This window comes from Blennius ocellaris, assembly GCF_963422515.1.
Source record: "Blennius ocellaris genome assembly, chromosome: 14".
Lineage (NCBI taxonomy): Eukaryota > Metazoa > Chordata > Actinopteri > Blenniiformes > Blenniidae > Blennius > Blennius ocellaris.
This window is the reverse complement of record NC_137663.1, coordinates 7201494-7213996: the sequence shown is the minus strand read 5'-3', so window position 1 is coordinate 7213996 and position 12503 is coordinate 7201494. Positions and strand designations below refer to the sequence as shown.

Sequence of the window (12503 nt, the reverse complement as noted above, 5' to 3'; positions counted from 1 at the left end):
CAAAATGCGTTTGACACTTTCTGATGAAAATAAAATGCATCAACAACAAACAAATCGCCACGAAAATTAGGTTAGAATGGCGATGATGAAGCTACACAGATATTAAAAAAGTATTATTAAAAGAGATTATTATTTGATCATTTCAAGCTCCACCGTGTTTTGTTTTTCTCGTATTTTTATACAAGTAAAGTTAATCCTGGACGTGTCAAACGGACTGGTAATGTATTGCTAGATCATGAAAACACAACAAATCTTTATTGAGCGTTAAAAAAAAGCCACTTTAACCTCCGCTGTTCTCAACCGTCACTCTTAAAATTCAAAGTGTTGACATCTGTGTGGTCATTTCACAACTCTGACCTCGAGCACGGAATCAAACCGGGGGTTTTCAAGTCACACTAACTTATCAAGAACATCAATTCATAACTTCTCACTCGTTTTAGGTTCAAGCGAACGTTTTGCGAGCTTTTAACGAAACGTATTGGGAACAACCTGAAATCCAGAGTAGACAAGAAGTGACAATTACAGGTGAGGTTTTATTTATCACTTTTTGCATTTTCCAAGGCCATTCGACGGGCTGTTTTCCGCCCACGTGCACATCTGGCACATATTATTCATCCCAGTGTGTAAAAAGTTTGAAATGTTTTGAGTGAGGGAGTTTGACTTTGCTCTCAGTCTTCGAGGGCGACGCATCGTTAAGCATTTCCAAGCAGATGTTTGGGAAAATAGCAGTTAAAACCATCCTGTCGGAGCTGAATGTTCAGGATGAACCCACAGTTTTCCTCGCTGTCCCCTCTGATAGCCTGATGATGATCATACACTAGGACTGGATGGCTAATTATTACACATTTGATTAAACTTCATTGTGAAATGCACATCCTGAGAGTATCAGCAGCACTAATAAGAATGTTTTGTCTCCCCATCGCGGTGGGTTTTATTGTTTCTTCCCCTTTCAGAGCGATCATATCAAACATCCTGTAAACAGGCCCGTATCATTGTGGGATTTTTTTTTTTTTTATTCCTCAGAACGAGAATAAAACAGATGTTACATGAATGGCAGCTGTGCGCACAAAGCAGATCCAGCACATTGTTCTTCCCCGGCACCGCCGAAACGAGATGAAACAGACAAATGTTACCCAACGCCGCGGCCTCATCCGGCACATTCCTGCTATATTGTGAGCGCCGGGTAGGCCGAGCTGTGCGTTGCCATGGAAACCAGCGCTGCTCAAGCTCATAATATTCCCCCGGTGAATGGCGAGCGGAGCGGCTTCAGCGCGGCCATTTGTTCCAGCGGTGGAAACACTGATGGAGGCTCAGGCCCGGAGAGCTCAGGCAGCTCAGGCAGGGAAGACAAACTAACGTCTCCCAACGTGATCTCACAGATCTCATGCTTAGCTTTCTCTTTTTTCTTTCCCCCCTCAGCGACTCCAGAGGCATCCTGAATGATACATTCCTGCTCCACCGTGTTTTTAAGGCTCTTTATCCACAAAGTATATCAACAGTTTAGCTCTGCTTTAACAATCGACTTTAACTTATTATTTTCTTATTGTCAATATTAGTTCAAACTTTACCTGTCCTCCATACTTCTTTTTTTTGCCTTTCTGCCCCCCATTCACATCTATAGCTCATAATCTCTCTTATTTACTGTTGGCAAATGACCTACAACTGTTGAGGTGACCAAATGACAGATGTTGTGGTAAATACAGTTCCTATGTTCACCTTAGAAGATTTACCTCGGACATGAAAATGCATGATATATGAGGATTAACCAGATAAAATGAAAAATGTTGTTCTTTATTTCCTTTTGAATTAATATCTCATAACCTGGCTTGTTTATTAGGAAATCCAGCGTTCGACTGCAGGTTTCCTGTTTCCCGATTCAAGGTTTTTGTGCTTCGGTGTTTTCTTCTTCTCACATCTGCAGAAAAGCTGCGAACACTTTAATCAGCTCAGTGTTACGCTATTTTATATTTCCCCTCTATTGACCAGTAAAATAGGCATATTTGTCCAGAATACATTGTGAAGTTACAAATTTAGGAAAACATAATGTGACGTATGACAAGACAATTCAAGGATATTAAAGACTTCTAATCTTTTCATTAATTCGCATCGTGTTTGAGATATTCAAACTGCACACATGAATTCTAAGTTTGATACTTCAACCTTATATTTTCTTCTCACTTTTTATTCGTTATTTACAGATTGAAGTAGATGTAGATGTAGTAGACACCAGATGCTATAAAAACCCACATAATATAACATTCATCACCATGAAAAAGCATAATATGAAATTAAATTTAAATTACATGGAAGAAAACTAAAGAGTAACTTTTTAAATGGACTCAGATTGAGCCAAACACAACAGGATGTTTAAGAAAGAAAATAAACATAAGTAACTATCTTCTCAATGTAATGCATTTACCAAATATTAGTTCCAATATAGACTGTTATGATGTAAGATGGGAACGTGCTTGTCTGACTGAAACGATCTCCCCATCAGTTCTCAGTGATATATTTTAATAGCCGTGTTTTGGCACCACCCTCGGTGTGCGCTCCTCCAACTGCTCCTCCGAAATACATTTCTTTTGTTGTCCCTCCAGCAGGAAAATGAAATATTTTGCCCCGTGTGATTCTATGCTTTGGAGTTATGTAAATATCGTATTGTTGTGTAACGGCCAAGTGGCTGGTTTGAGTTCAGACAGGGACCTATTGCTCAGTACAGCCAGCGCTCCCTCCTTGTTCTCTGCTTCTGTCTGATAATAATAGAAGAAGAAAAAAAATACGGGCACTGTAATCCAAGGAAATGCATACAAGTCTGCCAAACTACACAACCAGAGACTGAAAACGTTTTTTGTTTTTTTTTACCCTTTAACTCACCGAGTTGAACGCTAAGATTTAAATGCAGAAATTTGAAAGGCTGCGATTCAAGTGATGTGAAACATTTTAGGAGCAGGGACTCACAACCACTTTAAAACGGCGAAGTCGTGGGTGGCGGAGAGAAGGTGACGGGCTTGAAAAAGTTGCAGAGGTGGAGGTCGGGGACGTCTGGTTGCACAATGGGTGACCTCATCAGAGGAGCCAGTCAGATGAGTCAGCAGCACTTCAGGAGGGGACGTGCTGGAAGTTAAAGGTTCCCCTTTTGTACCGTTTTTCTTTTTCAACAATTTCACGTCGGCGTCAGACGTTCCAACAGCAGTGTATTCAATGTGTATTTCCCCAAATTCAGCCTTGCAGCTGTAATTTCAGCCAGTTTAAAAGTCCCTCTCGTGAGCTCCACTGAGAACAGGCCGTTTCTGTGTCCGTCTCGAATACCAGCGCTTTCCGGTGTTGTAGATGAAGTGGTTTCCCTGTTAACTGGTGACCCTTTAGGGTCCCTTGCTGCTGCTAATAACAGACGTTTCAAAGTGACGTACCTCTTGTGAGTGTTATTTTAATACATGCTGTTAGGAGCAGCAACGATGGACACTAAAGGGAAGTTGGTCATCATTTCGCAAGGAAACCAGTTGATCCATAACGTACAATGTACAATGTTTACTTTGTTGTTTACGGCGGATTTATCGCTATGACTCATGTAAACGTCTTCGTTCCACCAGTTTGAACCATAATTCGACCCAGAAGGAGGCGGCTGAAGATGAGGTAAAAAAATAATATTGCGTGTCCGATTATGTGACTTAGTTTGGTCTTATGTTTTGTTGCAGTTACTGCAAAGTTGTTTACGTTAGCTCCTGCTAACTGTAGAAGTCACTGTTATGGTTTTTCATATTACACCGAATTGATTCTATATATACATACATATACATATATATATATGTATATATACAGTATATATATCCCCACATGATGTCATGACAGGAAAATGACATGTTCACTTAGAAGTGGTGCAAGCAAGTGAGGTTGATGGCTGGCTTTCTTCACACGCAGGCTATGAGGACACATGTCACCGTTAGAAATCCATTATAAGGTGAATTTTGCCTAATATAGGACTTTTAAACAGAAATGCACACAGTTTGCTTTGGAGACTGGGACTGATCTTTACAGAATGGCTTTTCCGTGGGTGCTGAGGAGCTCCCGAGCACCCACGGAACATTACAACCTGGATTCGGTGTTACACACTCGCTCTATACCACACGAGTTGCTGTGACGGAGCGCCGTTTGCTGCTGGCAGCGTGGGCGGCGACACGTTTCTCCCTCGGCCGCTCCATCGCTGCACAGTCTCATGCTGAGACCGTTTAGTACTACTGATGGTGAATCTGCCTTCTGGACTTCAAACAATGGCAGAGTGGGAGGTTCCATTGTTTATGATATTATCTGCGTGCCTGCTTTGTCTGTGGCGCTGTCGCTCAACGTGAAGCCGGGTGAATTTGCAGAGACGTCTTTCAGCACGCCTCCCAGACTCAGATGTTTGTCTTTGCCCCAGAATGGAAAACGCAAAATCTGAAAGTAATTGTTTTTTTGTTTTTTTTATTTTGTTTTGTGATTGAGTTTAGAATATATAACCAACCAACAAAAACTATAGCTGTGTGATATCAGGTTTGCATGCAGCAATATGAAGTTTGATAAATACAAACACTTAAATAGTTGATTTTTGTGACTTTATGGTTTTTTGTTGTTGTTCTTTTACCTAACAGTGCTCTTTCTCTTGCCCCTAATTTAAACAAGCTGTTACTATCATACCAGTGGCATTTCCGAAAACTAAAAGTTTTTTTGTTTGATTTTGGTGTTTTTGACTTCCTCCCTTGATAAGGAATAATCAAGACTGTCTTCTCAGTCAAATGTTTTAAATAGGTAGTTGCATAATTTATGTGAATTAATCCCACACACACACACACAAAATCACACTTTATGTAGCTTATGTCTTGCTCCATGAAATTAGAAAAGGTGCACTTGAAATTTGTTGTTTTTTTTAACATAAACCTGACTGCACATATTAGTTTCCTCACGATTGCAGATAATGCATCTTTTCTGATCTAGTATTCTGGCCTATTTTCCTTCCTGATTGTTTGATTTAGTTAAGTAAGTGTATTCTCGGGATAAATGATCTATCAGACATTTCCACACCTTCGCGGTCCAGAGGAGGCGATGGCTGTCGTGTAAGGACACGTCGCCACACGGACGGGTGGGATTAATCGGCGAACCCTGGGATTGTGAGAGAACACCTGAGCCACTTCATTTAAGCTCCACTGGATTATTGCAAAAGGCAAACCTGCTATTAATGATGTGGGTTTTATGGTTGATATTAACTTAATGTTTATGTGTATTTTATGTCCACATAGAGAGTTATTCTGTTTTAAAGTGTAGCCTGCAGCCTTTTTGTCCCCCCTCCAGGCAGAAATGAATGCGGACTTGCATGATATTTCCATACTTGGCGTTTAATAAACAAAGTAGACTGAAAGGTTCGACTGTATTTCTTTCTCTGTTTTCAATCGTTTTTAAGAGGACCCTCTTTGTTACCCGCCAGGTTGAAGCCCCTACTTTCTCTCAATCGTTTTCTTGTTTGTTCTTATTTGCAGGCTTGAATCCACCGAGAAACCCCATGGAGCAGGATGTGGAGAGCCCAGCCATCAGGAAGCCCAAATTGCCAAAGCAGGCCCGGGAGGACCTTCCCAAACAGGTGACGAAAATGGCCCGGGCCAAGAGGATCCAGCGGTACGTCCAGAAAGACGGCAAGTGCAACGTCCACCACGGGAACGTCCGGGAGACGTACCGCTACCTGACGGACATCTTCACCACGCTGGTGGATCTCAAGTGGAGGTTTAACCTCTTCATCTTCGTGCTGGTGTACACGGTGACATGGCTCTTCTTTGGCTTCATGTGGTGGCTTATCGCGTACCTGCGGGGCGACCTGGACCATTTAGCAGACAACCAGTGGACTCCGTGTGTCAATAACCTCAATGGGTTTGTGTCGGCCTTTCTGTTCTCCATCGAGACGGAGACCACCATCGGTTACGGATACAGGGTCATCACGGACAAATGCCCCGAGGGGATCCTTCTGCTTTTAATTCAGTCGGTGCTGGGATCTATTGTGAATGCCTTCATGGTGGGCTGCATGTTCGTGAAGATCTCGCAGCCCAAGAAACGAGCCGAGACTCTAGTGTTTTCCACCAACGCGGTCATCTCCATGAGAGACGGCCGGCTGTGCCTGATGTTCAGAGTCGGAGACCTCAGAAACTCGCACATCGTCGAGGCTTCGATCAGGGCCAAGCTCATCAAGTCCAAGCAGACCAAGGAGGGGGAGTTCATCCCCCTCAACCAGACGGACATAAACGTGGGCTACAGCACGGGCGACGACAGGCTCTTCCTCGTCTCGCCGCTCATCATCTGCCACGAGATAAACCAGCACAGCCCCTTCTGGGAGATCTCGCAGGCCCACCTGGCCAAGGACGACCTGGAAATCGTGGTGATCCTGGAGGGCATGGTGGAGGCCACGGGTGAGTCGCCGCCTCAGTCCGCCGTCAGCTGACATCATGAGGTTACAATAACGCGGATGTTGCCCAGAGGTTTTGATGTCGCACGATGACTCAAAAACCGTCATCCCACACAGCCCTCACACGCGTTTCAGACAATACGTGATTATCGTGTTTCATTGTACCAGAAGCCGCCTCACTCGGTGCGCTGCAGCAGCAATACGCTGTTTGTCGATGTCACTTGTACTCACAGAGGTGACCTAAGCGATTTGACAGGCAAACGGCAGACAGCTTCAAGCAATACAATTTAAAGCAACTTTTTTTAAAAAACACAATACAATGATGATTAAAAGAGACTAAAATATGCTTTAGGTTTCACGGGGTGGTTTGAGAGATGACACTGAACTGACAGCTCGAGCCTTTCAGGCAAGTTGTTCACATTTGCGCCGCCAATTGCAAAGTGACAGTACATCTCATCCTAATGGCAGCGTGGCTGCAGGGACACAATCTATGCACGAGAATACCTGAGCTGTATCGTATCACGTCATTCATTTTGAAAACGCTTCCATCCGTCCATCTTCTAACCTGTTCAAGGTGACGGGACGCTGGAGAGGATCTGTTAGCGCTGAAGGAAAGATACACACTTAACAAGTCTTCAGCCCATCACCGGACAAACCCAGAGAGAAGCATCTGAGAAAAGTACATTTGCTGCTCAGGAGCATGATTCAGGTTGTTTTTCAACAAAGTAATTCAATACGAGCAGCAAAAACTGAGCAGAGCATCAATAAGTCAAGATAACAACTCTTCCCCCAGAGGTTTCTCTAATATTTAGTCTTTTTTTATTTTTTACTAATTCAAATGCTGAAATGTACTGCTCAAAGACCAAAACACACAAATCAAACAGAGAAACGAACGCTTGTGCTTCATATCCTCGGGGAGGGCACCTTTCACCATTTCCTTGATTCACTTTGAGTCTCAGAAACACAATGTATACATGTGAATTAGCTCATTATAAAGTGTTTCATTACTGTTTCTTGGATTTCCTGGATGTACAAACGTGTGCAGATGTCATAGGCTCCTTGGAGAAACCCACTGAATAGCACTACGCAAGTAAACCTGCCTTGCCTTGTCTGCAGGCTTATAGAAGATCCGGCAGGTGCAGGGACAAGCGGCGATAGTGTGCGTCAAACAGAGAAAAGTGTATTAAAAGCTGAAAGAGAATGGCTCCATCCTGGATTTGATATAAAACCGTATAGAAGATAGTTGGATGGACAATGAGGCACAACTGAGTTGTTCAGTCTCCGTCTAAGTTTGTAGTTTCTGAGAAATTCAGGCAGAAAACGACATATTTGAGAGTGAAATGTTGATCTTCGTGTCCCCGCATTACTTTAGAAGCACACACTTTACAAAACAAATAAAGACAGTTTCCATGCTTGAAGCTACCGAAACTTAAACACTGACTCTCGCATGAACGATCTCCTCTCTGTCTAAACTATCAACTTCTCCTTTAATTGGCAAGTCTGGACTCGCATTTATTTGCCGCCACTCATAAGTGGGCGCGTTACTTGACGTCACTCTCATGTGAAACAACCCGTCGTCACAAAACGAGTGCAAGTAAACAGAGCAAGGAAAATCGGTCCCGTCCCGAAGGCAACACAGAGCACTCCTCTTTTTATTGGGGTGTTCGATCCCCTCTGACGAAAGTGTGACGACCACGGAGCGCGGCGCAGCGCCGCCGCCAATAAGGAGCCTGAGTCTCCGGGCTTAATCCACCGAGCAACGTCACACATTGATGCTGGCAATTAGGTCAGAGCTCGGCTGTCGAAGCCCAGCGAGCACCATTTATGATTTTTCTCCGGACGTGATGAAGAGTTCGGTCGTCTGCCGCTGCCGTGGGATTGTTTCTCCTACGATCCAACCTGAAAAGCAAAGCTCAGGCCAGAGTTTTTCCTCTAATGATGGAGGAAGACCACCTGGATGTGTTGCCGGCGGTTTGTGATGAACAGAAACAGCTCCGACGTGTCGAGGCATAAACACTGAATGGCCTCTAATGGCGCCGGCTGAGTGCAGACGGAGACGTTTAACTTTAGATTTGGAGCCGCTATCAAAACTAACACGTTTTATTATTTTATTTTTTTACCTTTTGAAAAAGAAAATAGTCTGTGACACACATAACCGTGTGAACGGTGGTAAATCAGCGCTGATGTGGCTGCCTTTGTGGCCCTAAAAGCTGCAGCTTCACTAAGTCTGATCCAGACGCGTGTAAACAGTCCTGACTGTTGATACTTGTTCATATTGTCACACACAGACATGGAAAATCAGACCACAGGATTCAGGCCCCGCTATTAACATGAAGATGTTATTTTTGCATTTATGTATCAGAAAAGCTTCATATTATTATTGGTCATTATAGAAAAAAGTGCTTTTAAAGTCCCTTTTTTGGGGGTATTTTGGAAGTAAATAGTAAAATCCTGACAGAATTGTCCTTTGGACTTCTTTTGATTTCCAGCGTACCGTGTTTGATTCAACAAAGAGAGGGACAGGAGCTTTGTACTTTTGTTTGGAAACCTACAGATATTTTTAACCTCCATCTTGTTTACTTTTGCCATAATTTCATCTCAAATAATGAAAAAAAAGCCTTCCATCCCTCTGACCCATGAAGTATTGTGGAGCAACATGAAAACCACTCCCTGAAAACTTCTCCTGAAAAGTACGGGATGTGTTGCGATGCCTTGTGTTCCTCAGGAGCTGGTATATATACGCTCATTTGTCTCCCCAATCAGCCCCTGTAAGACAAAATGAACCAATTCCATAATGGCTGAGTGGTGTGTTTTTGAAGCAGCTGCTGGAGGCTCAGTGAGGACTTTGGTTTCCCGCAGACAGCTGAGCCAGAGAGAGAGAGAGCTGATAACCATCAAACAGGCGTTAGGAAGGAAGAAGTGCAGCAAACGGATTAAAAGACGCTCGTGGTTATGGTAAAGAATTGTGCTGATCTCGGCGAGGAAGAGACAGAGGAGCAAGATGTTTTCTGAACCATGTTGTGTGAAGGAAACAGATCCATTTTTCATGATGCAGACTTTTAGAATAGAAACTCTCATGGCTTTATTAAACAAATGCAGCATCAAGAACTGGTGTGGAAGAGAAAAAGGACATTGTTTGACATTTTTAGATTTAAAAAAAAAAAAAAATGACTAAGGCCATTAGTTTAGGAAGGTGTCAATAATCTTAACTTAAACCGTCTGTTGTTATTACTGGCTTTTGTCACTGAATATCTACCGACTTCCTAACACCACCACTTGTCTTGTCTCACAGTTTGGACGTAGTGTGTGTTTTTTCACCACCTATAAATAATAATTCTTATTATAATATAAGACACAAAAAGGATTTTTTTTTTTTTTTTTCACCAATAAGCAGAAACATGAGCGCCACCTGTGTGGTCACTTCTGTCAGCGCTGTCATTTGCACGGACTGTGTCGGAGCCATTTGTGCTTATTGTTGGCAGGTTATTTAGTTCCATCATTTAGACACTTGGTGGCAGTAAATCACACACAGGTTGTGCATGTAGAGGGCATAGGTGACAGGAAGTGGGAGGTTTTCACGAGATTAAAGATTCAACTCGCGCAACATCTCTGTTGATCTTTTGCTTTCAGCAAATAATTCGCTGCCCTCTACATATACAAACCTGTGTCTCATGATTAAGTGTCTAAACATTACAGCTAAATAGCCTGCCGACAATAAGACGGCTCCGACAGGCTGCACAACGCAAAGATTTGACTCCCAGACCTCCTAACTCTGATTCCCGTGTGCAGGCATGACGTGCCAGGCGAGGAGCTCGTACGTCAGCAGCGAGATCAAGTGGGGCTACCGCTTCACGCCCGTCCTGACGCTGGAGGACGGCTTCTACGAGGTGGACTACAACAGCTTCCACGACATCTACGAGACCGACACGCCCGCCTGCAGCGCCAAAGAGCTGGCCGACATGACCAACCGCGCCCGTCTGCCCCTCACCTGGTCCATGGCCAGCAAGCTGAGCCAGCAGGGGCTGCCGGAGTCCGAGCAGGAGGGCCGGGAGACCAAGACCAGCCTGGACAGCGAGGCCAAGGGCCAGCAGGCCGAGAGGAACGGGGACATAGCCAACATAGAGAGCGAGTCCAAGGTGTAGCGGTGGCGACGGAGGGCAAACGGAAGGTGACGGAGGGTGACGGAGGGCGACGGAGGGCGACGGAGGAAGAGCTTCAGGTCGGTATGAGATGGGCCAGACTGCACTGTAAGGCCTCCTGCTGAGGGAGGCCGCACAACGAGGACCAACGAGCACAGTAGACCAAGTAACCCTGCACCAAGAACCGCTTTTTTTCTCAGTGATTCACAGTTACCCCACCACCCCCCACCCACCCCCCCAACACACACACACACACACACACACACACACCACACACACACACACACACACACACAAACCAGAAAACACGTAGACGTGTGGCCGAACTGTCACCCCTCTACGGCAAGTGCATGTTTCAGATATAATGTGATGTCCTCCTGACGAGATTCCTATTATTTTTTCTAATAAGATATTCCTAGGGGCATTTGCATACGTATTTTTGTATATACTATAAAATGTTTTGAATTCTCTGTTTTGTTGCCGTGTGAATATTTGACAGATGTTTGATACCGATTACTTTTAGGTTAGTTCTGTATATATTCTCTGCCTTACTGTATGTAAAAAGCTTTCATTTGTTTAGGTTTTTTTTTTGTTTTTTTCAGAAATATATAAGCATGTATAAACATTACCTGCAGCTATTTTTCTCTTGTATTGTGTATATACTGTACGATTATAGTGTTATAAGGACAAACATACATCTCAATGGATGCAAGCTCTAGTTGAAACCAATGACAAATTCTTCCCCAAATGTTTGTTGACGGTGGTTCTTCGTGAAGCCATGACTTGCTGCTCGCAGCTGACTGACTTCAGACAACGGCCCTTTAAAAACCGCTTTTTGTCACTTTTGCACACTGGAGGCCTCTGGTGGAGAAAGTTCGCCGCTATTTTCAGTCTCCAGAAACCCCCTCACATGTCACCTAACAGTATCAAACCATAAATAAACAGTAAGTTGCTTATTATGCACTCGACGAGATGTTCTTGTTTTCTGTCCTGGAGTTACCGAGTGTCTGGGTGTGTGTGTGTGTGTGTGTGTGTGGTGGGGTGGGGGGGGGGTGTTTTCACTTCAGGGAGAATGTGCAGCGATTATGATTTAAAAACCGGTGCTTCATCTTTCTGCCAGCGTTTTAAATGTCAGTGTTGGAGTTTAATCAGGATTTAATTTGCCTCATTTTGGTCGATCCTCTTTAAAGACAGAGTGCCAATTTTTCCTGCATGTGTTTTTTGTAAATCATGATACTTCTCTTCAATTACAAGTCGTGAGGAAAATCCCCCCCCCCCCCCATCAAAAATGTAATCAGCAGATCATGAGCTGACATGCACTCATGTATAATTTGGACGTGTTTAGATTTTTAAATTCAGATATCTTAAGCTGTAATCTTCAGCTTTATTGATTAATATTATCTTTTTATCAGAACCTTAAATGCTCGTACTTAAAAAAACACATTATATATAATTTATGTCTCATAAAATCAGCAGTAAATGTACCAAATGTCACTCATCTTACATAAGTCATGCTTAACTTGGCTAATAGGATCAACTTCTGACTGGATCTTTTTTTTTTTTTATTTCATTCATTTTCACATCTGTTCAGGTCATTTTTGGATGCTGAGAGGAAAGTGGAGAACCAAACAGTCAAACCTCCACAAATATTAAAGTCTGGATTTGAACCAGAGAGCGAACTGCTCAACAACCTACTACACACACGATGCATTTGTATTGACTTAGAGGTGAGAGACAATAGATAAAAGTCTGAATGCGAACGAGACAATATCCATCATTTTCTCCTAATTTTCACTGAGACGCATCTTAATATTCAACTATTCATTCATGCTTTTAATAGTCATTGATCTACCATTGTTACATTTTGCATGAATACACAGAGAAATGTACAAGTTGCTTGTGAACTTTATTACCTTATCTTACCTTACCTTCACCTTATTGCA

At 43.3% G+C, this 12503-nt stretch overlaps 1 protein-coding gene across 1 annotated transcript; it reads left to right on the top strand.

Annotated features, from left to right (window-relative positions):
- Positions 1-5515: 5515 nt before the first annotated feature.
- On the top strand, positions 5516-10563 carry LOC308139913 (G protein-activated inward rectifier potassium channel 2-like; the record flags this gene model as incomplete). Its single annotated transcript, XM_080509510.1, has 2 exons — positions 5516-6425; positions 10211-10563. The coding sequence occupies exons 1-2, from the start codon at positions 5531-5533 to the stop codon at positions 10561-10563; spliced, it is 1248 nt and encodes a 415-aa protein (XP_080365636.1). The 5' UTR covers positions 5516-5530.
- Positions 10564-12503: the final 1940 nt, after the last annotated feature.